Here is a 23,815-nt window from a genome sequence, read left to right as displayed (position 1 = left end):
TGTATTTTATATTGGATTTATCTATGAAAATTCACTAGGCATGCATGTAGTGAAAATTTCACATAGTCTGAATTTTATATTGGATTTATCTATGAAAATTCAGACTAATTTCAAATTCAATATTGTAGTCTCTATTATTGTATAGTACATATAATTGAAAGTCGATATACGACACGAAGTACATATTTTGTAGACCTTATAATATTTGTTTGAAAGTTTTTAGATGTATTCTGAATTACTCAACCAGTGTTTTTTTTACTGCAATAGTCGTGATATACTTTTGGCTTTTGTAAGTCAAATAACTTCGGTTCCCTGCTAGACACTTGAAGACAAAGCCTCCAAAACTGCCTTTTCTCATAGTAATATCTATGAGTGGGAAGATAAGGCTGAAGTTTTGTGGTACTTACTTTATACATAATACTCCGATACTTTTTGAGTATTAAAAATGTGGATTTGTTTGAAATAAAGCAGGTCATAACCTAATTATTGACAACAAATAATTAAGGGGATATACTATAATATTATTTTGAAATAAAAAGGATTTTTGCCAAGGAGAAGCACTAGAACAAGGAGAAGACAAACCAAAACATGCCTTTATATCGTTCAATTGTTTAGTTATATATTTTGGACCTCATGGTCTCTCTCTATCTTTTTTGGTGGATTTGCATTATGTCTCCTCACTTCTTAGCTCTTTCTTATTTTAAATATTTTTCTTAGTTAAGTATATCATCAGCCAAAAGTAAGAAAGATTAAGGCAGTCGACACTGCAGTAGTTGAGAATTCTTATATATTAAATTAGATTCAATTTATCTCACAGAAAGATTCATCATACACCATGCCAATACTTGATCTTGAAGTGACAAAAAGAAACTCATTCTAACACCAATGTGAGAGTGTAATTGAATAGTCTTCAAGTGGAAAATAAAATAATGCAGCAAATGCTGCAACTTTACTCAAAGACCTGTTTCCTTATTTAATACTCTCTCCGTTTCAAAATATAGGATGTTTTAAGCAAAACACGCAGATTAAGAAATCTTTATTTTTAACAAGTTCAACCAATCAGAAACAATACTGCATAATATAAAATACTAAACTAATCTAAAAGTTGCATTGAAATTTGAAAACATCCTATATTATGAAACAACAAACTTCTCTAAAACATCTTATATTTTGAAACGGAGGGAGTACTATATTTTTGTAGTCTTTTCTCTTTAATTATTATAATTATAGCCGTGAAAAGTATGTGAAGATAATGATTTACGAATATAAGTATGGATTAAATTATAACTAAAAGGGCCAAGGGGTCGCAGATCTCAACCTTACATGATTGAAACCTAATGTTGAATTTTAGCTTTTTGTAAAGGGGACATGAACTTGACTTATGTAGTGAGCAACTACACACTATAAGGTACAACTACTATGGCACATCTTAACATATGCATAATGCATGAATGTCTACTTTTATAATATATAGGTTACTTTTAACAATTAAAATGAGAAGTCGAATAACTAACTTCAGTGAAACTGCATAATCTCAGTTAAAGATGTTTTGGCTTTTCAAATAAGGTCGGAAACACTAATTATATGTTAATAACTTAATATTGTAGTGTACTCGAAATTTCTAGAAATTATTTCAATGAATTAATATATTAAGACTTTTTAAATCTACTGCTCATAATCCATGATTACATTGAGCCGGTCTTGTGGCCGGCCATTTCGAAAAGGAAACCCCAATATGTATGTAATCTTGTAATATAGATTATAGATTATGATTTGATCCGACATCCCGGTCAGTAGAGAAAGCAGGTAAACATTCCCATGGACCAAACTCATCATTTGTATGATCTTAAGCCTTACTTTCTTTATATTATTTTCCAAAGAAATTTTTCCATCATTTATATTATTTATAAACTTCTTGCAAAACATGCTCAAGAAGTTTAACATTTTTCTTACCACGACATATTGGCTTTTCACGAGTGGGCTTACACACATCTTTTATTTTCCTTGTTAGTTCATGAAATTGTGGGAAGCTGTTTACGGTAGCATAAGTTCTGACTGTGATACTGATATGTACACATAATCTATTTCTACTTCCTCATCTTTACATTCAGAGAATTTAGAAACGAGTTCTTTAATCGTACAACAAAACTAATTTTCCAAGCTTATATTACAAAATATGTTTTAAGTGTACAAAAACCAAAACCCGTCTTGAGTTTCTTTCTTTATGTCTTCCAAAGGACACCAGTAAACTTAAATGTGAAGTAGTGTTCTTGTCATAAAAATCTCCTGTGGATAAAAGTCAGCTTTCCTTTTCTGGTAATCAGTCAATCATCTGGCTCAGCAGAGAAATCAGGCTCTTCGGGTTTCTTAAACCGAGGCAATTCAACATCCTTAACTCTCTGAGCTGCAACACCACGTCTTGTATTAGCTGCAAAGCGCGAAGCCAAAACCATAACTCCAATGTTCATCTTTGTTCTAGGACTCTGCTCAACACACTCTTCTTCTTCTTCTTTTTCTTCTTCTTCTTTTTCTTCTTCTTCTTCATTGTGCATCGATTCAATCGCAGTGAGATTATTCTCCATAACTCTTCTCTTGTACCTGCGCCAAGCGGCTTGTATGAAGCAAGCAGCCCAAGTCCTCCAATGGTGAGAGTAGAATCTGAAAGTATGTTGAAGCTTCTTGCTGTGTAACCGCCTAAACTGATTCGCTACAAACTTCAAATCTTCAGCTCGAAGAGCGAATGCTTCGACTTCAACTAATGCCCTAACTGTTCTTGTAGAAGACGGCAAATTCAAGGTTGATTTTGGAAGCAAAGCCCAAGAAAGAAGCTCTTCCCCACAGAAATCTCCAGGTCTTAGTATTATCGTGTTGAAGAAACCAGTTCTGCCTCCATTGGTTGTGGAACTCTCGAGTCTACCTCTGATGATGAAGAGCATCTCTGAGATCAAGTCACCTTCACGTACAAGGTAAGTCCCTTCAGTACATAGAGAAGAAACCAGGCGCTCACATATCGCATCAAGCAACTGATCATCCATTTGAGAGAAAAATGGGACCTGCATAATTCAGAGATAAGCATTTCTGCGATAAATTATCGCAACTAGCACTACAACCATACTTAGAGAGCTTGACGTGTAAGTAGTAAAAGTTGAACCATTTGTTGCATGAACAAAGTAATAGAAAGGCTTACTCTTCGAACAAGATCTAAACATAGGTGACGTTGAATATCACGGCGAAGATCAGTGGGTAAACTTTGCAGGAGAATCTCTTCATCAACTCCCCTTGTTGCAAGCCACTTATACTGCTCATATCCCCTGACACGGTTTCTCAATTCTTCAGGAAGTTGGCGATGTCTCATCCACTCCTCTGTGTCTCTTTTCTTCAACCTCCATTCCTCAAGCCGTACAGTCAAAGATTGCAGATATGTCTAACAAACAAAAGGCAAAGCCAAATAAACATAAGAACAAAAAAAGCAGAGACTTCTAAAACTTAACCTAATGCAAGAAGCCATACCTGCATATTTCCAATGAGATGTGCAAAGAGGACAAGACCAAAGATTGCAATGAGAACAGCAAATGTGGTTTCTCCCATGAACATGGTCGTGGACAAATTCTGGCCATAAGAACTAGGATATGATAATAACAGGAAAAGACCATCAGATTTTAAAACTTGTAATCGAAAAAAGGAGAGTAGTATATATCAAAGACTAACTGTTGATGATCTCTGTAATTACCTAAGCTGTTGCAATCCCCACCACAAACAGTAGAAATATCTCTCAAAAAAGTCTGAAGACACAACTTTTTTAGTGATTGCATTCCCGAATATCCCATACTTGAACTCGCCATTACGTGCATCACAGAGTTTGAACACTTTGGTGACATTTGCCCAATTCATCTGTTGTACGTCATACATTGAATCACAGTCTAAGTAATAGAGCTGACAGTTGTTGACAAGGCCATCTTCTTTGTTGCATTTCGATTTCCAGCATGATGTATATCTATCAACTGATAATATATACCATGCCGCACCAAGCACCTGCTCAAACAAAAAAAAACAAAAGCCTTGTTATCATATTGTCGATAATAGTCATAGTATTGGAAGGTAAAAGGAGAGGACTTTATTCATAATCATACATGACTAGCTAGCATGTATAGCAAAAGATTATAAGCAGCTCCAGCCCAAGCAGTCTTTGTAACAACTCCAGTCGCTTTAACGATTTGAGAACTCAACGGAATGATAAGATAGAATCTAGGGATGTACTGGAGGAGCACAATCAAAGCAATGGCATTGTTGTTATGATCAAACCGGTAACTTTTTGTGGTCGATATAACAAACCAGATAACTATCTGAGGGAGTGGTAACGTCGCAATGAGATCAATGATGAAGTCAGACTTAAGATACCTCCAAGCAATTGCCTTGGGATCCATCACAAGCTCACCTCTACCAAACACTCTAGTACTCGAATTGGGAGCAATGAAACCAGTCCTAAACTTAATGAAAATGTGAAGCAAGTAGAAAAGATCCGCAATTGTCCTGAAGAAGGTAACAAGGATACTTAAACTCGTATCAGTCCTTGCACAGGGATAGTTCTTATCTCCTCCTATAGCTGGCACGAAGAAATACAACGGATCGATGAAAAGAGCAACCATACAGGAGACAATGAAGACCCAGTTCCATTTCAAGACAATCTCACTCCCTGGATCAAGAATGGTCTTGTACCATGAGACTTTAGAAGATTTGGACTTGTTGTTGTTGTTGTTGTTGTTGTTAACTTTAGAAGCATCAGTGTATCTAAGTCTATTTCCAGGTAAGAGATGATCAGGTCTTAGTGCTGAAGGTAAAGAGAGCTTATAAGATTTGCTCATTGGATCATTCACTGCCCATATAGCTTCTTTGCTTTCTTTCCCTTCTGAATAAAACCTGCAAAGCAACAATACACAAAACTCCAATCTGTAATCTTAACCCTAAAATAGAGTATAACCCAGTACCCAAAATCGAAACTTGAGCTTTTGATTTAATAGAATTCCACTTGTAATATCCAACAAAGAGACAAATCTAAAGCAAAGTTTTGATTTTTATTTCTGGGCTAATCAAAATTTCACGAATTTTAATGAGAGAGAGCTAGTATGACCCGTAACGTAAATCTAACGGAGGATTCAGAAACTGAAGAAGAAAATAAAAACTTACATAAGAAGCTTGTCCTTCCTTAACTCCATTACAAGAAGCTCAAGCTCAAGTAACTAAACCACGTTTTGATCTAAACAAAGCAAAATTAGAAACAGAAGTTTATAAAAATCATTGCTTTCACACTCTCTCAGTCTTACTCGTTTCAAATCTGAGAAAGATGAATCGTGGTTTTGTTTAATTCCTCCGGAGAAGATTGAACGAGGGAAGGAATTTACTGAGTCACGGGACGAGTCAGGGAGCGTATCTTCTTTTGTCTTTTTATTTCACACCTTTAAAGAAAAGCAAATCGGAAAGGATATTTGTTTCTTTTGGGAATATTTGAGCCATCGGAAAAATAAGTAGGACAAGAAGTCAACAACACATTTGACTATGTGACATAGTTTTAGTTAATCAAAGTCATTAGTACAAGTAAACACTAATTAGACAATGCCACCTTGCTTACAAAACCCTTTTTTTAGTCTCGTACGAGTTTACAATGATACGTACTAAAACAGTAAACACCTACTTAGACAATGCCACATTGCGTAGAAAACACTTTTGTTTAGTTTTGTAGTCAGATCCAATCACAATCACTTATCCCACTGAATCACTCATAGTTTCACCTTCCAATCAGAAGCAGAAACATTGATGATTAACCATTGAATCTCAAGTGAATTATGAGAAAAATCATCAAGGTAACATAAGCAAACATGCTTAAGTTAAGTGACAAAATTGACAACATGTTTATCTGTATTTCCACTGAAGTCTCATGTTCTCAAATATAATCAAACTTCAAACTATACTGATTAATTTCTACAGAAACTCATCATTCTCTATTTGGATCTAATTCAAAACAGTGAAAGAAACAAAGCTTCAATTGTGGAGCTTTATAAAAACAACAAGACACTGTACATGATTATAGATGATGGAAGAAAAAAACAAAATTGCTGCTAACAAGATCATAACAAATCAAAACGAACCAAACAACACTTACAAATCTACTTAGAAAACACTAACATCTTCACCAATTCAAAAAGCTTTCACCTTCAGGTCTCCATCTTCTCCCTTCATCAAATCTATAAACCCTATCCCTACAAATCGGACAAGTCGGGACTTTCATCAACCACAAGTCAACACACTTGCGGTGAAACACATGCCCGCATCGAGGCAGCTTCCGACACCACTGCCCTTGTCTGAATCCATCGATACAAACCACACAATCGTCGCTTCCGTACTCTGTTATAGGACTAGTAGGCTCACGAAACTTGAATTGGGGAAGCCTCTTCACGCATCTTGGAGACAACCCATCAGAGTATTCGTGACGGCGATAACGACGGAGACGGTAGCGGTAGTTCCGGTGAATAAACCAGTAGAAAGCGAAGAAGAAGGTGAAGCCAAGAGACGTGAGGATAAAGAGGAAGGCGGTTACAGCTACAGGGATCATAATCAGACCAACGAGAAAGTTTGAGAGAATCTTCGTTGGTAAATTCTTCGTGTTCGCCTTTGGTAGCGGCGGAGACGGAGATGGCTCGCCGGAGATTGAGCCGCCATCGTACGACATCGACATCGGACCGGATTGAGACGGAGATGAAAAATCTTCACTTTAACGAATCAAACACTTACTCTGTTTAAGAAGATGTATAAAGGAGAGATCTTTATGGATCTTCAAGATCGAAATATGGATTCAAAGTAAGTTGTTTTACAAAGGGTTTGTCTGGTAGAGGAGGTAACGCTAGTGTGGATTTTATATTTATATGCGGGAATATTCGGACATTTGTTAATAATCAGTTTGACGATAAACTAGTTTTTGTCCTTAAAATACTTATAATTAACTCATGACTATCGTGAGGCAAAGTCTCTTTTATACCTTATTTTCATATTTTGACAAGAAAATTTTGGACGTTTTTGTTGATGTTTTGTTTTGATCGTTCACATCCATAATTAGTTTATCTAGTATTATGCTTGCTAAACTCATGGAATATAAAACAAAAACTTTTCGTTGGCTCAAATACTTTTCGTTGGCTCAAATACTTTAGCTGATGGTGGGTTTAACGAAAAAAAACTCATGCTAAAAGGTAACGAGTCTGTTCACTTGTGGGAGTAATCAATCAGTGCTAGCTCGTAACCTTGGATTATGAAAAGATTAAGCGTAGGTAAACACAAACGTAGAGACGTTCTTGATAAACAATGTAGATTGAAGAAAACTAGAGGAGAAAACAAGGGGCGAACGCAAAACAAGACTAACACATTCAATTCAAGGATAACGTATTGGTGATTATATTATAAAAAGGACAAAAGGGGGGTTCAGTTTCGGTTACAATTATTATTAGTATATCTGAGCTTCCTATCTGGTAATGCCGGGTGGGAAGTGATAGGGACAACCCGACAAAGGGCAGCTTCCTTGGTAACTCCATTCCTCTTTATATCACCAGTAGTCCAGTACCATACCTTTCTTTCAGATTCATCATTTCGCTGCAACATTTTTAATGTTATCTCATTCTTTCTCACATTTTCTTGGTTTATTCCGCGATTTCGATCCGGTTATATCCGGTTTAACTTGGTTTTTAGAATAGTGTCTCCTTGTCATGCCCATTTGGCCCATTAACTATCGCCTTCTAAACCGGCTTATAGGTTGCAATTTTTTATCGACTGTCCCATTTATATATTAGTCCATAAATTTTGATTTCACTACATTTTAGGCCTAATGGTATACAATATAATATGCCTTACATGAATGTATTGGATCATAGAACTCTGTTTCGTGGGAGTGTCAAAAGAGAAATTTCTATGGCAAATTTCATCAGCGTAGTTTTTTTTTTTTTTTTCAACCATTAGGCCACAACTGGCCGGTCCATTAGCCAAATTCATGTAGGAACCAGGACTCGATCCTGGGTGTGGTGGTGCCTTATACAAATGGATTTACCTTCTGCCACTACACTAATGTCACTTCACTCATCAGCGTAGTTTAACAAACCTTTTCTGGAGTCTTGACTATTAACTATAAACTAAGCAATATCCCATGCTTAAAGCACAGATCAACATTTAAAAAATAATTATAATAGAATAATAAAAATTATTGTTTTATTTTTAAAAAAAAAATATTTTGTTTGAGATAATATTTGTTTTTAATTATTCTGTAAATCTATATATGTTTTCTTGAATACTAACTATTTTAGAATATTAAAGTATTTAATTTTTGACTTATATATATTACAGTTCTATATTGTTTGTTTGTTGTATTTGCATCATTATTTTGTGAAATATGAAGCAGTAATTTTAATATTACAATTATGAACAAATAAAATTTATTAATTTATCAGCTATATAAATTTAGTTTTACCAATCCGCCAATGTAAAAATTAAAACACACATTTTATTTTTATAGATTGAGTAATATATCTTTGTTTTTTAAAGTTCAAATCACAACATATGTAGAAAAATAATCTGCATTTTATTAATCATAAGTATTATATAAAAATTCTAAATAATTTTTTAATAAAATAAAATAAAGATGATATGAGAATCGTAATTTGAAATTTTAATAAAATACTCAAAATCTTATTATTAAAAATAATTATATCGACTACTTGGATATAAATTCTTAGTTTTTGAAATTCTGATTTGTTTATATTTAAAAAAAATATATTTTGTAATTTTCGTCCATTTATGAGAGAGAGAAAATATTTTTTAAACTAATAATTATTTAAAATCAATGGCATGACAATGTAAAATTAAAGAAGAAAATAAACTCTATTATATTAGCAGTTAATTTTTATTTTTTATTTTCTTCAAGTACAAATTAGTTTTGATTTGAATAGATTTCTTTTATTTTTTCTAGATTTTATTATATTTGATCTATCAGCTTTTTTATTTTTAATTAATTCTAGTTATTTAATTAATTGATTAATCTTAATTAATTTTTTCGAATGGCTATTGAATGTAATTTCTTACACATTTTAAGGTTAGTTTCATATTTGTACTTCTCAATTAATATAGTAGTATATTTGCATATCACATGAGGATATATACAATAATATTCTAAACCTTTTTAGTCAACACAGATAAGTAGAATCTAAATATTACAACTATACACATGTTAAAAAAATGGGAACAGATCAAAGAAATTACAATGGTAAGCAATTACAATACATGCATCTTTAGAGTTAGTCGTATGGTACATATCTAAAGATGCATGTATTGTAGAGTTAGTCTTATATGATACATATCTAAAGATGCATGTATTGTAGAGTTAGTCATATGATACATATCACATATGAAATATATAAATAGTCAAATAGATATGTTGCATTTCAGATATAAACATTCTTATTTGTCTTTTTTCTTGACAGACAAAGAGAAAATAAATAAACAAATAAAAACACGTACGTAGCATAATGGGTAAAAATATTCTTGTTTTTTCTACCGTTCTTGTTTTTCTCTTCTTTACATCATATGCAACTCCTGGAATTGGAACTTTCTACACGACTTACACTCGTAAGAATCTTGTTTTACATTCTGTTTTGTGTCTAACCAAATATAATTTAGATAAACAATAAACTTATATATACATTTTGATATCTAACTATATAGCGAAATGTTATAAAAAATCATAACGATCTTTGGTCTTTTATTTCATGTTTGATAGCATCGGCATGTTACGGAGGTAAGCAAGAAGGAGTGTTCATAGCTGCAGCGAGTGATCAATTATGGAACAATGGTCAAGTTTGTGGCAAAATGTTCAGAGTGAAATGCACCGGAGCTCGTAACGCCGTGCCTCACCCTTGCACCGGAAAATCCGTAATTGTCAGAATCGTCGACCATTGTCCCAGTGGCTGTGCTTCTACGATCGATCTTTCCCGAGAAGCTTTTGCTCAGATCGCTAATCCTGTCGCTGGGATTATTAACATTGATTATACTCCGTAATTATTTCTCCCATTCTTTACCACATATATCCTTTTTTAACTATAGAGAAGAATCGTATCCAAGGGTTTATTAATGAGATTGTTTTATTTGTATTTCAGGGTCTAAACGTCGATGAAGTTCTCAAGGAAAATAAAGCTCAAGTCTAGAAAGTCCTAATAGAAAATGTCTAGCTAGCATCACGATTCACGAGTTTGTAATAGCGTTCCAATATATGAATAAAAATCGTCCACATTCATATACAAAATTAAAATGCATATTAAACAATAACGACCATCCAAAAAGAAATTACTATATAAAATATTTTTAGATTTTGTTTAATTTATTCAAAAGTTCGCATATTTAGAATCTATATATAAATAACTTATCATCATTGTATTCAAATATAATAATAACAATCTGAAAAAATACCAACAACAGTTGCGATTTTTTGTCGTACCTTTTCATAAAATATATATATTTTTTTTTTATAGAAAATTTCAACGGTTGCATCTCTCTAAAAAGTTGCATCTGTTAAATGCAGAGTTGTGTCTCTTACAAACAGTTGTGTCTATTCAAATGTTCACATCTTTATAAATTTATATATAAGTGACTTCTCATCATTGTATTCAAATTTTTTTTATTTTATATTTTTGACAGAAATTTTTTACAGTTGCATCTCTCTAAAAAGTTGCGTCTGTTGAATATAGAATTGTATCTTTTAGAAACAGTTGTGTATATTCAAATGTTCACATCTTTAGTAATCTATATATAAATAACTTCTCATCATTGTATTCAAATTTTATTTATATTTGTATTAGTTAAAAGAGAATTTGTTAGAAATGACGTCTCATCAGTGTGAGAAATTTATTGCAATTTGATATTTTCTGTTAATCGTTGTCATATTTAATTATATTCAGTCTCTAGGTATACAATCATCTATTCATCGAGGGTTATCATTTTATTGGTAAGAATCCAAACCGAATTTTTTGTTTTTAGCTGTTAAAAAATGTGGTTCAAGTTGGGTTTTCAGAAAATGAGAGCATATTGGCTTGTATATATTTGTTTATTTTTTGTCGTCACAAGTATATATATATATATATTTGTCTACTCCATGCTTTTTGATTAGAAAACTAATTGTATTATAGAAAAAAATATGGATTTCTATATTTCTATTTTTTTTTTAAAAATATCTGATTATGAAATATCAAAGTAAAAATTAAAATAAATTATCACAGTTCATTCTATTATATTTTGATATTTTCTACAGTTGGGAATATTCAGTTTATTGGGAGATAGAAAACTGGTGATCAACAGAATGATTAACGGTTGAGATGATTGTCCAATAAACTATCTTGACGACAAAGACTTATCTACAACTTCATATAGGTTAAGGGAATTTGTATATTTAGTTCTAGTCATAATACACTCAAATTGAAATCTTAACAACTAAAGTTTGGATTCTGACTGCCAAAAAAAAGAGGAGCGTGTGAGAGCAATGAACCCAGCCGTCTTTGGCCGACCATCTTCCTTAGACGCACATATTTTGATGCTACATCATACACCAAAATATTATTGTTATAAGTTCTAACTATTATTGTTCCCTTCTAATATTTATTATATTATTTATTTATGTGTGACTCGGGATAATTAACCAGCATCTTACGCGGAAAAAATTAGTAATAAGTACATTCAATATTGGATTAACCATGTATATATAATCTATTATAATTGGCAAAATATTTAATGACTATAGGTTGTTTTATATAAAAATATGTTTCATCTATAAAACTATAGTTGTTTGTATTACATATACATTTACAATAATGCCTTTATGAAAATATATGTATTATTTTTTATATGAATATATAACTAAGTTTTGATTCAAATAAATAAAATATGTGATAATTTTCTGTTTAGTTATATTCAAATTTGAGAGAATTGGTAATTTTCTTACTGATTGACTGAATAGTAATATTTATATTCATTTTTTATGAAGTAAAAATTAATTCTGGAAATAGAAATATGTTTGAGTTATGCTAAAAAAGATTAAAATAATTAATAGAAATGAATTTAAACAAATCATTATGTCATTTTAAGAATGCTCCTCAATTAAATTTTTAATATTTGTAATTTATTATATGATTATTAAAGAAATTTATAATGTCTTATACAATGTATTCATAATTTTATCATTTAAAACAAAACAAAACAAAAAAGAATTTTAAAATATAATCATTTACATATCATATTTGATAACAAGAGAATAAGTTGTAACGGTTCATGAAATATATAAAAATATGACTGTTAAGAAGAGAAGACATGACTGTAGATTGCATTTATTCATTTTCCAGAAATTAAAAAATATTTTACGAAAAATTACTACGAAAAGACATAGATAAAATGTTACATTGAAAAGACGTGAATGAAAGGTTAAGAAGAATAAAAGCGAACGAAATAACACAACTGCAATGTTATCTCATGGCAGTTAATCGTAAAAAATTAATTTCATATGTGTAGCATTGATAATTATTTATTTAATCATATGTAAAGGTAAGATTATTTTGTAAAGAATATCTTTCAATAAAGATATAAAGAATGTTTCAAAATTTGTATGTTTTTGAAATTTTTATTAAATAGTTTTGGAATACCAATAGTTTAATAAATAAATTTAATTAAAGAATTTTTGTAATAAATATATCAAATAGAGGGTTGTAACTTAGCTTGATCTAACATCGAGATTGAGTGCACATATCTCAACAAATGTATGAAACTAAGATGCATTCATCCTATTTTATCAAATGAGATATAAATATATAATATGGTTCTACAAAATAGACAACCATTTAAAAATGACAAATGAATAACTATTTTATTTGATGAATAATTTAATAAATGAAATTAATATGGTAAGTTAGATTATATCAAATGATTTTTTAGAATATTCTCTTTAAGATTTTCGGAAACAACGTGCTCTAGTAATAAAATCTTCCAAAAATAAATTAAGGTTGCACCCACTATTTAACTTGTAACCAATTAATCTATCAATTAATCTATAACCTATTTGTAACCAACTTATTAAAATTATATAGTTTACAAAACAATGTTGTGTATTTCCGTTTTATTATAAAAGGTTTACCTAAAAATAAGAGGTGAAGTATAATGATAATTAACAAATTAATATGCTAAGTTAGATATCAAAATATTTTATTTGATGAATAATTTAATAAACGAAATTAATATGGTAAGTTAGATTATATCAAATGATTCTTTAAAATATTCTCTTTAAGATTTTCGGAAACAACGTGCTCTAGTAATAAAATCTTCTGAAAATAAATTAAGGTTGAACCCACTACTGTATTTAATTTGTAACCAATTAATCTATCAATTAATCTATAACCTATTTGTAACCAACTTATTAAAATTATATAATCTACAAAATAATGTTGTGTACTTCCGTTTTATTATAAAAAGGATAGTAATTGAATGTAATTTTTACACATTTTAAGGTTAGTTTCATATTTGTACTTCTCAATTAATATAGTAGGATATTTGCATATCACATGAGGATATATACAATACTATTCTAAACCTTTTTAGCCAACACAGATAAGTAGAATCTAAATATTACAACTATACACATGTTAAAAAAATGGGAACATATCAAAGAAATTACAATGGTAAGCAATTACAATACATGCATCTTTAGAGTTAGTCGTATGGTACATATCTAAAGATGCATGTATTGTAGAGTTAGTCATATATGATAAATATCAAAAGATGCATGTATTGTAGAGTTAGTCATATGATACATATCACATATGAAATATATAAATAGTCAAATAGATATGTTGCATTTCAGATATAAACATTCTTATTTGTCTTTCTTGACAGACAAAGAGAAAATAAATAAACAAATAAAAACACGTACGTAGCATCATGGGTAAAAATATTCTTGTTTTTTCTACCGTTCTTGTTTTTCTCTTCTTTACATCATATGCAACTCCTGGAATTGGAACTTTCTACACGACTTACACTCGTAAGAATCTTGTTTTACATTCTGTTTTGTGTCTAACCAAATATAATTTAGATAAACAATAAACTTATATATACATTTTGATATCTAACTATATAGCGAAATGTTATAAAAAATCATAACGATCTTTGGTCTTTTATTTCATGTTTGATAGCATCGGCATGTTACGGAGGTAAGCAAGAAGGAGTGTTCATAGCTGCAGCGAGTGATCAATTATGGAACAATGGTCAAGTTTGTGGCAAAATGTTCAGAGTGAAATGCACCGGAGCTCGTAACGCCGTGCCTCACCCTTGCACCGGAAAATCCGTAATTGTCAGAATCGTCGACCATTGTCCCAGTGGCTGTGCTTCTACGATCGATCTTTCCCGAGAAGCTTTTGCTCAGATCGCTAATCCTGTCGCTGGGATTATTAACATTGATTATACTCCGTAATTATTTCTCCCATTCTTTACCACATATATCCTTTTTTAACTATAGAGAAGAATCGTATCCAAGGGTTTATTAATGAGATTGTTTTATTTGTATTTCAGGGTCTAAACGTCGATGAAGTTCTCAAGGAAAATAAAGCTCAAGTCTAGAAAGTCCTAATAGAAAATGTCTAGCTAGCATCACGATTCACGAGTTTGTAATAGCGTTCCAATATATGAATAAAAATCGTCCACATTCATATACAAAATTAAAATGCATATTAAACAATAACGACCATCCAAAAAGAAATTACTATATAAAATATTTTTAGATTTTGTTTAATTTATTCAAAAGTTCGCATATTTAGAATCTATATATAAATAACTTATCATCATTGTATTCAAATATAATAATAACAATCTGAAAAAATACCAACAACAGTTGCGATTTTTTGTCGTACCTTTTCATAAAATATATATATTTTTTTTTTATAGAAAATTTCAACGGTTGCATCTCTCTAAAAAGTTGCATCTGTTAAATGCAGAGTTGTGTCTCTTACAAACAGTTGTGTCTATTCAAATGTTCACATCTTTATAAATTTATATATAAGTGACTTCTCATCATTGTATTCAAATTTTTTTTATTTTATATTTTTGACAGAAATTTTTTACAGTTGCATCTCTCTAAAAAGTTGCGTCTGTTGAATATAGAATTGTATCTTTTAGAAACAGTTGTGTATATTCAAATGTTCACATCTTTAGTAATCTATATATAAATAACTTCTCATCATTGTATTCAAATTTTATTTATATTTGTATTAGTTAAAAGAGAATTTGTTAGAAATGACGTCTCATCAGTGTGAGAAATTTATTGCAATTTGATATTTTCTGTTAATCGTTGTCATATTTAATTATATTCAGTCTCTAGGTATACAATCATCTATTCATCGAGGGTTATCATTTTATTGGTAAGAATCCAAACCGAATTTTTTGTTTTTAGCTGTTAAAAAATGTGGTTCAAGTTGGGTTTTCAGAAAATGAGAGCATATTGGCTTGTATATATTTGTTTATTTTTTGTCGTCACAAGTATATATATATATATATATTTGTCTACTCCATGCTTTTTGATTAGAAAACTAATTGTATTATAGAAAAAAATATGGATTTCTATATTTCTATTTTTTTTTTAAAAATATCTGATTATGAAATATCAAAGTAAAAATTAAAATAAATTATCACAGTTCATTCTATTATATTTTGATATTTTCTACAGTTGGGAATATTCAGTTTATTGGGAGATAGAAAACTGGTGATCAACAGAATGATTAACGGTTGAGATGATTGTCCAATAAACTATCTTGACGACAAAGACTTATCTACAACTTCATATAGGTTAAGGGAATTTGTATATTTAGTTCTAGTCATAATACACTCAAATTGAAATCTTAACAACTAAAGTTTGGATTCTGACTGCCAAAAAAAAGAGGAGCGTGTGAGAGCAATGAACCCAGCCGTCTTTGGCCGACCATCTTCCTTAGACGCACATATTTTGATGCTACATCATACACCAAAATATTATTGTTATAAGTTCTAACTATTATTGTTCCCTTCTAATATTTATTATATTATTTATTTATGTGTGACTCGGGATAATTAACCAGCATCTTACGCGGAAAAAATTAGTAATAAGTACATTCAATATTGGATTAACCATGTATATATAATCTATTATAATTGGCAAAATATTTAATGACTATAGGTTGTTTTATATAAAAATATGTTTCATCTATAAAACTATAGTTGTTTGTATTACATATACATTTACAATAATGCCTTTATGAAAATATATGTATTATTTTTTATATGAATATATAACTAAGTTTTGATTCAAATAAATAAAATATGTGATAATTTTCTGTTTAGTTATATTCAAATTTGAGAGAATTGGTAATTTTCTTACTGATTGACTGAATAGTAATATTTATATTCATTTTTTATGAAGTAAAAATTAATTCTGGAAATAGAAATATGTTTGAGTTATGCTAAAAAAGATTAAAATAATTAATAGAAATGAATTTAAACAAATCATTATGTCATTTTAAGAATGCTCCTCAATTAAATTTTTAATATTTGTAATTTATTATATGATTATTAAAGAAATTTATAATGTCTTATACAATGTATTCATAATTTTATCATTTAAAACAAAACAAAACAAAAAAGAATTTTAAAATATAATCATTTACATATCATATTTGATAACAAGAGAATAAGTTGTAACGGTTCATGAAATATATAAAAATATGACTGTTAAGAAGAGAAGACATGACTGTAGATTGCATTTATTCATTTTCCAGAAATTAAAAAATATTTTACGAAAAATTACTACGAAAAGACATAGATAAAATGTTACATTGAAAAGACGTGAATGAAAGGTTAAGAAGAATAAAAGCGAACGAAATAACACAACTGCAATGTTATCTCATGGCAGTTAATCGTAAAAAATTAATTTCATATGTGTAGCATTGATAATTATTTATTTAATCATATGTAAAGGTAAGATTATTTTGTAAAGAATATCTTTCAATAAAGATATAAAGAATGTTTCAAAATTTGTATGTTTTTGAAATTTTTATTAAATAGTTTTGGAATACCAATAGTTTAATAAATAAATTTAATTAAAGAATTTTTGTAATAAATATATCAAATAGAGGGTTGTAACTTAGCTTGATCTAACATCGAGATTGAGTGCACATATCTCAACAAATGTATGAAACTAAGATGCATTCATCCTATTTTATCAAATGAGATATAAATATATAATATGGTTCTACAAAATAGACAACCATTTAAAAATGACAAATGAATAACTATTTTATTTGATGAATAATTTAATAAATGAAATTAATATGGTAAGTTAGATTATATCAAATGATTTTTTAGAATATTCTCTTTAAGATTTTCGGAAACAACGTGCTCTAGTAATAAAATCTTCCAAAAATAAATTAAGGTTGCACCCACTATTTAACTTGTAACCAATTAATCTATCAATTAATCTATAACCTATTTGTAACCAACTTATTAAAATTATATAGTTTACAAAACAATGTTGTGTATTTCCGTTTTATTATAAAAGGTTTACCTAAAAATAAGAGGTGAAGTATAATGATAATTAACAAATTAATATGCTAAGTTAGATATCAAAATATTTTATTTGATGAATAATTTAATAAACGAAATTAATATGGTAAGTTAGATTATATCAAATGATTCTTTAAAATATTCTCTTTAAGATTTTCGGAAACAACGTGCTCTAGTAATAAAATCTTCTGAAAATAAATTAAGGTTGAACCCACTACTGTATTTAATTTGTAACCAATTAATCTATCAATTAATCTATAACCTATTTGTAACCAACTTATTAAAATTATATAATCTACAAAATAATGTTGTGTACTTCCGTTTTATTATAAAAAGGATAGTAATTGAATGTAATTTTTACACATTTTAAGGTTAGTTTCATATTTGTACTTCTCAATTAATATAGTAGGATATTTGCATATCACATGAGGATATATACAATACTATTCTAAACCTTTTTAGCCAACACAGATAAGTAGAATCTAAATATTACAACTATACACATGTTAAAAAAATGGGAACATATCAAAGAAATTACAATGGTAAGCAATTACAATACATGCATCTTTAGAGTTAGTCGTATGGTACATATCTAAAGATGCATGTATTGTAGAGTTAGTCATATATGATAAATATCAAAAGATGCATGTATTGTAGAGTTAGTCATATGATACATATCACATATGAAATATATAAATAGTCAAATAGATATGTTGCATTTCAGATATAAACATTCTTATTTGTCTTTCTTGACAGACAAAGAGAAAATAAATAAACAAATAAAAACACGTACGTAGCATCATGGGTAAAAATATTCTTGTTTTTTCTACCGTTCTTGTTTTTCTCTTCTTTACATCATATGCAACTCCTGGAATTGGAACTTTCTACACGACTTACACTCGTAAGAATCTTGTTTTACATTCTGTTTTGTGTCTAACCAAATATAATTTAGATAAACAATAAACTTATATATACATTTTGATATCTAACTATATAGCGAAATGTTATAAAAATCATAACGACCATTGGTCTTTTATTTCATGTTTGATAGCATCGGCATGTTACGGAGGTAAGCAAGAAGGAGTGTTCATAGCTGCAGCGAGTGATCAATTATGGGACAATGGTCGAGTTTGTGGCAAAATGTTCAGAGTGAAATGCACCGGAGCTCGTAACGCCGTGCCTCACCCTTGCACCGGAAAATCCGTAATTGTCAGAATCGTCGACCATTGTCCCAGTGGCTGTGCTTCTACGATCGATCTTTCCCGAGAAGCTTTTGCTCAGATCGCTAATCCTGTCGCTGGGATTATTAACATTGATTATACTCCGTAATTATTTCTCCCAGTCTTTACCACATATATCCTTTAACTATAGAGAAGAATCATATCCAAGGGTTTATTAATGAGATTGTTTTATTTGTATTTCAGGGTCTAAACGTCGATGAAGTTCTCAAGGAAAATAAAGCTCAAGTCTAGAAAGTCCTAATAGAAAATGTCTAGCTAGCATCACGATTCACGAGTTTGTAATAGCGTTTCAATATATGATTAAAAATCGTCCACATTCATATACAAAATACACGATTGCATATTAAACAATAACGACCATCCAAAAAGAAATTACTATATAAAATAGTTTTAGATTTTGTTTAATTTACTTTTCATTTTCATTTTAAAACAATTTATACCTTACTTGTTTTTCTTAACATTAACATAATTTAGTAAATAGAAGTGAGAAAAAATGAATAGAATATGTAACTGGAAATTAGTACAACTATCATTGATCACATCAAAGAAATGCTTGCGACAGTTAACAGGTTCTGTTATGTATCATATACCACCAAATAGAGGGTTGTAACTTAGCTTGATCTAACATCGAGATTGAGTGAACATATCTCAACAAATGTATGAAACTAAGATGCATTCATCCTATTTTATCAAATGACAAAACATGTTCATTATAGTGCATCCCAAACTACTCGGACAATTCAACAAAAACCCCTAATCCCAGCTAACTCATTCCAACTTCGATGAATCGCAGATTTAACAGGTTACCAAAGAAACCCAACCCGGAAGGAAACCAAATCAACCTGAGGTTAAGAACTTAAAATAGTCGGATGTTTCTATGAATATGAGGAGATATGGACTTGGGACTACAGATAACCAAACTATCAACATTAGAAAACCTATAACAGAGCTCTGCCGCAAACAAAAAATGCTTACATGATTGCATAGAAGTTCACAAGAAGAGAGAAGAAAAGAAAAAGACAAAGCTTATATATATAATTTGACCAGTTTCGTTTAATATTTACACAACAAAGAGAAGAAAAATACAGACTTCAATGTGGCAAAGTATCTCTTCAGTTGTCCATATTGTTGTTTCTGCCTAAATTATACTGCAATTAGGAACTGACCTTTTGAACACATAGGACCGAGTTTCAAACTCGCTCATCGTGATAACTCATTCATCACCTTTTCACCTAACGCCTAGTCCCGTTCAATCTAAACTTTTCATGACATCCTGCAAATGTTGAAAGTTAACTAACAATGAAGTTTTGAGCTTCAAGAACACATGTAAAGATCAAAAGGGGGGAAAAGAAAGTCAACACTAAAAACTTACGAGTAGGAAGGATCGGGGAAACGCTGATTTTGATTTTGAGAGCGTCGATAATAGAAAGAACTTCTTCGTTTCCAGATGCCATAAAGAGTCTCAGAACTCTCTCATTCAATTTCCCAGCTTTCAATGTCCTCTTTACATCACCAACCAAAACACAGCAAGCGAATCAATTAGAAACACAGCATCTCAACCATATCTAACGAATCAAAATAACTCAAATTCATCCACTAAACCAACAGATTGTAACACAAAAACAATTCCTCACACTACTAAGGAACCCTAAGCTCTAAAGCTTTACACTTTCACCTAAAAAAATCCTCACTTCTCACTTCTCAGAATCAAAGGAAGATAACCTAAAAATTCCAACTTTACACTTAATTCGAAAAACCCAGAAAACCAAAGAAGGATTGAGGTTAAAAGTTATTTTACAGCGAAGAGGTCAAGGATGATGTGATCAGGTAGATGGGAGAGATCGTTGATGCGAGAAAGGTTCAACACGGCGGCGTTGACGGTGAGAGAGAGCAGAGACGGAGGAGGGTTTCTCATTCAATCAGTCTTGAGATAGATTTGATTCTTCCAAAGGATTGAAATGAAAACAAAAAAGATGCTTCAAAGCTTCGGTCTTTGGGTTGTTTCCTTTTGAATCCGCCGCCTTTCTTATCGTCGGCCACTGAATTCTGAATTCTCACGATCGAGATGATCTCTCTCGTTCAGAGACGTTTCCAAAGAGAGAGAAGCCAAAAAAAACTAAACTCACTTTTCTTTCACGTTTGTCTATTAAACGCAGCGTTTGGTTAGCGAGACTCGATAACGTTGGGCCGGAGTTATTAAAAAGCCCACTAATTTGGATCCGAAGGCTTTTGAATATTTGGTGAAAGTATCACTGATGTGACAACAACAACTATGGAGCTATCATAAGATTACGTGGTGGAAGTGAATTGATGACACAACTACATATATATTGTTGGAGCATACAGAATAAAATTATTTTGTGTCAGTCGTCACACGTACCACAATCAACATATATTATCATTTATAACATAGAATAGAACTAACAAAATAACAGAAAGCAAAAACTTTATAGTTGTTCTATGCATTTTTACAATTTGGAGTTTTTAAATAAGACATATATAGTTCTTCATTTGAACGAGATGAACTAAGTTCTCAGATGGTTTTGTTTAGGTGACCATACACTATTTAATATAGGTTTTATTTAGATGGACAGTTAAGCAATGGTCTGAAATTTATTGGCAAAGCAATAAATGTTATCTGTATAACACACACATGCACATGGGGGATTCTTTTTACATTATTATTATATCTCCTAAATGTGTATTTGTTACATTTGAATATTTATTTCGTGAGGAAATGTGTCGAACGCAGAACATTTCAACACAATTTGACTAATCTCTTAAATTCAAATTTAGTTGGAGTTTTTTTTTTTTTAAGAGGATTAAAAACCATGTAATGACAAATTAGTTGTTACACGATCGTGGGAGATCCAACTTAAAAGTTCACTATATTGTCCTACTGATCCTAACTCTTACGATGTTTCTCATTGTTTTCCCATTAAGTATCAAAACAACCTGATCTGTGTTTTTGTCTAATCTTGTATAAGAACTGTACTAGCTTTATTAATTATGTTTTTTTGGCTGATTTGCTCATCCGCTCATGTGTCTATTGTCTGACAGTTGTAGATTACTAAAAAATATCCGTAAAAAGAGTATGATTTAATTTTTGCATATTGCATTTCACTGGATTAGTCATGTTAAATTTTAGAGTTTTGACATGAAATATGTAACATGGATAATAAAACCATTTACAAATATATATAAGTCGTACAACTTAACAATACAATATTGATGGGGGTTGACTACTAGCCAAGCTGTGGCTTGCTGGCCTCAATTCATCTCCGAGCTTTGACATATGGGTTCAAGTTCCACACCTAGCTAGTCTGAGTTTAAAAGTTGTTGGCATGAAAAGCAAAATCAATACAATATTAGTCTTAGCAGATAAACTGCATTATTACGGGATGATTGTATTCAACTATTCATCGAATTCTAATTTATTCCTTTACTCGATAGGAAAAAGTAGAAAAGCTTACAAGATAACCAAAGTCAAACATGTCGGATTTTGCGAACCTGCCTTGTAAGAAAAACGCCACTCCTATATATATATATATATTTCCAAGCAATCGTTTTTTGCTGTTGTTCCACAAATTTAATCGTTTTTGATATCGATCAACTTTTTTTTTGTGTGTGTAATAGTATAAGGAAAGTGTACACACCAATGTTCCTTAAGCTTAAAGTTCTATTAATGTTCATTTGACATGGATTGTTACAACATTTCATATAGTTGTTATGTTAGTAACTCGGTTTTATTGGTCAAAGGGAGCAGGTGGATCCGAAAGAAAAAAAACTTGTAAAACAAAAATTTTAAACAGCGAATATATACATCTTCAACAAATAGTAGTATATATCTTATTTCTTCTGGAAGGTTAACAGTTTTACATGTTTTCCTCCTTCAAATTTCTTAGGTTGTAAAAGGACCTTGAAATATTTAAATAAGTAGGTAAAAAATGTGTAGGTTATGGAGATTTACGTACAAAGTGAGTAGACTTTCCAACTATAGCCAAAGCATCGAGCACCCAAACTTTTAATGTCTAACAAATAAATTTGTACTGTACCTTCGTAAATTTCAATACAAATATTAAAATGGAGACATAGTGAATCAGCAAGACCCTTTTTAGATTTGTCTATACTAAACAAGATTATGTTTCGATTACAAATACAACTTCTCAAATGCAAATATTTATCAATTAATATGTTTATGCTAACTATTAAATTTGTGATATGTGAAAATAATGATACAACAAATAACGGCTAAAAAGCTGGATAATACTCTGTTGGGTATATGATCATATGAAAACTGCATTAGTTTTTTTTTTTTTTTTCCTAGATGGAGTAAATTGATTTATGTTGGGATAAGTCGATTTAAAATGAGCTGTGAAAAAAATATATATATTTATGATTTTTCCGTCAAATCAAAATAGTACCCCTATTTATATTTGGCGTAACCACATTACATTAATTTCCTTTTATTGTTTTGACTTGTGTTGTGATGACATCTTTTTAACCGGTTTATAACTTTTTGTCAACATGTACTTTTTTTTGGTAAATTCTTTTTAATGAATCAAAAGTGCGTAACACAAGATCCGCCTCCAGTGATCCTAATATGAAAAGGAACCGAACCTTCTTATAATGCTGATTTCTTGTTTTCTCTCCTTTTTCAGTACAATCAAAAAGTTGATCCACTGCCCAAAACTAGTTCCACAGTTGTATATTTCTAGACTTCTAAATACTCCTTTTGAGAGTTTCGTGTAAAAAATAGAAGTGAAAATAGGTATTTGTGTAAACCTTTAAGTTCAAACTTCTAATTTCGAAATAAAAAAGAATGGAAAAAAGGAAATTGTTTTCTTCTGGTTTGACTTAAGAAAAGTGGGTACCCACCAAATCTCGATAACACAGAGAGTTTGCACTGCTGCTGCATCCGTGTCCTC

At 30.6% G+C, this 23,815-nt stretch overlaps 5 protein-coding genes and 1 pseudogene across 10 annotated transcripts; 3 read left to right on the top strand and 3 right to left on the bottom strand.

The window, feature by feature from the left end:
- Positions 1-2,082: 2,082 nt before the first annotated feature.
- On the bottom strand, positions 2,083-5,605 carry LOC104730280 (cyclic nucleotide-gated ion channel 17). 2 transcript variants are annotated; one of them, XM_087478944.1, is made up of 7 exons: positions 5,322-5,605; positions 5,185-5,254; positions 4,131-4,917; positions 3,731-4,032; positions 3,511-3,622; positions 3,188-3,424; positions 2,083-3,053 (listed from the first exon to the last, which is right to left on the bottom strand). In XM_087478944.1, the coding sequence occupies exons 2-7, from the start codon at positions 5,211-5,213 to the stop codon at positions 2,325-2,327; spliced, it is 2,196 nt and encodes a 731-aa protein (XP_087335070.1). In that variant the 5' UTR covers positions 5,214-5,254; positions 5,322-5,605; the 3' UTR covers positions 2,083-2,324. The 2 variants fall into 2 exon arrangements, with proteins under 2 accessions (XP_087335070.1, XP_010447729.2); XM_010449427.3 differs by having other exon boundaries at positions 5,185-5,590.
- A 368-nt stretch (positions 5,606-5,973) lies between these two features.
- On the bottom strand, positions 5,974-7,028 carry LOC104730279 (RING-H2 finger protein ATL14 pseudogene; annotated as a pseudogene). The gene has a single exon (XR_015574805.1). The product of XR_015574805.1 is annotated as an RING-H2 finger protein ATL14 pseudogene (transcript).
- A 2,447-nt stretch (positions 7,029-9,475) lies between these two features.
- LOC147930179 (putative EG45-like domain containing protein 1) lies at positions 9,476-10,330 on the top strand. 2 transcript variants are annotated; one of them, XM_087478945.1, is made up of 3 exons: positions 9,476-9,657; positions 9,809-10,082; positions 10,185-10,330. In XM_087478945.1, the coding sequence occupies exons 1-3, from the start codon at positions 9,558-9,560 to the stop codon at positions 10,189-10,191; spliced, it is 381 nt and encodes a 126-aa protein (XP_087335071.1). In that variant the 5' UTR covers positions 9,476-9,557; the 3' UTR covers positions 10,192-10,330. The 2 variants fall into 2 exon arrangements, with proteins under 2 accessions (XP_087335071.1, XP_087335072.1); XM_087478946.1 differs by lacking the exon at positions 10,185-10,330 and having other exon boundaries at positions 9,504-9,657; positions 9,809-10,086.
- Positions 10,331-13,922: 3,592 nt separating this feature from the next.
- On the top strand, positions 13,923-14,774 carry LOC147930178 (putative EG45-like domain containing protein 1). Of its 2 annotated transcripts, XM_087479913.1 has the most exons (3): positions 13,923-14,101; positions 14,253-14,526; positions 14,629-14,774. In XM_087479913.1, the coding sequence occupies exons 1-3, from the start codon at positions 14,002-14,004 to the stop codon at positions 14,633-14,635; spliced, it is 381 nt and encodes a 126-aa protein (XP_087336039.1). In that variant the 5' UTR covers positions 13,923-14,001; the 3' UTR covers positions 14,636-14,774. The 2 variants fall into 2 exon arrangements, with proteins under 2 accessions (XP_087336039.1, XP_087336041.1); XM_087479915.1 differs by lacking the exon at positions 14,629-14,774 and having other exon boundaries at positions 13,942-14,101; positions 14,253-14,530.
- Positions 14,775-18,367: 3,593 nt separating this feature from the next.
- On the top strand, positions 18,368-19,216 carry LOC104730277 (putative EG45-like domain containing protein 1). Of its 2 annotated transcripts, XM_010449422.2 has the most exons (3): positions 18,368-18,547; positions 18,698-18,971; positions 19,071-19,216. In XM_010449422.2, exons 1-3 carry the CDS (start codon positions 18,448-18,450, stop codon positions 19,075-19,077), a joined length of 381 nt encoding a protein of 126 aa, XP_010447724.2. In that variant the 5' UTR covers positions 18,368-18,447; the 3' UTR covers positions 19,078-19,216. The 2 variants fall into 2 exon arrangements, with proteins under 2 accessions (XP_010447724.2, XP_087335677.1); XM_087479551.1 differs by lacking the exon at positions 19,071-19,216 and having other exon boundaries at positions 18,369-18,547; positions 18,698-18,975.
- A 678-nt stretch (positions 19,217-19,894) lies between these two features.
- On the bottom strand, positions 19,895-21,052 carry LOC109128055 (uncharacterized). The gene is made up of 3 exons (XM_019233760.2): positions 20,686-21,052; positions 20,260-20,389; positions 19,895-20,160 (listed from the first exon to the last, which is right to left on the bottom strand). The coding sequence occupies exons 1-3, from the start codon at positions 20,800-20,802 to the stop codon at positions 20,120-20,122; spliced, it is 288 nt and encodes a 95-aa protein (XP_019089305.1). The 5' UTR covers positions 20,803-21,052; the 3' UTR covers positions 19,895-20,119.
- Positions 21,053-23,815: the final 2,763 nt, after the last annotated feature.

This window comes from Camelina sativa, chromosome 12 (assembly GCF_030686135.1).
Source record: "Camelina sativa cultivar CO46 ecotype springtype chromosome 12, ASM3068613v1".
NCBI lineage: Eukaryota > Viridiplantae > Streptophyta > Magnoliopsida > Brassicales > Brassicaceae > Camelina > Camelina sativa.
This window is presented reverse-complemented; position numbering and strand designations above follow the sequence as displayed.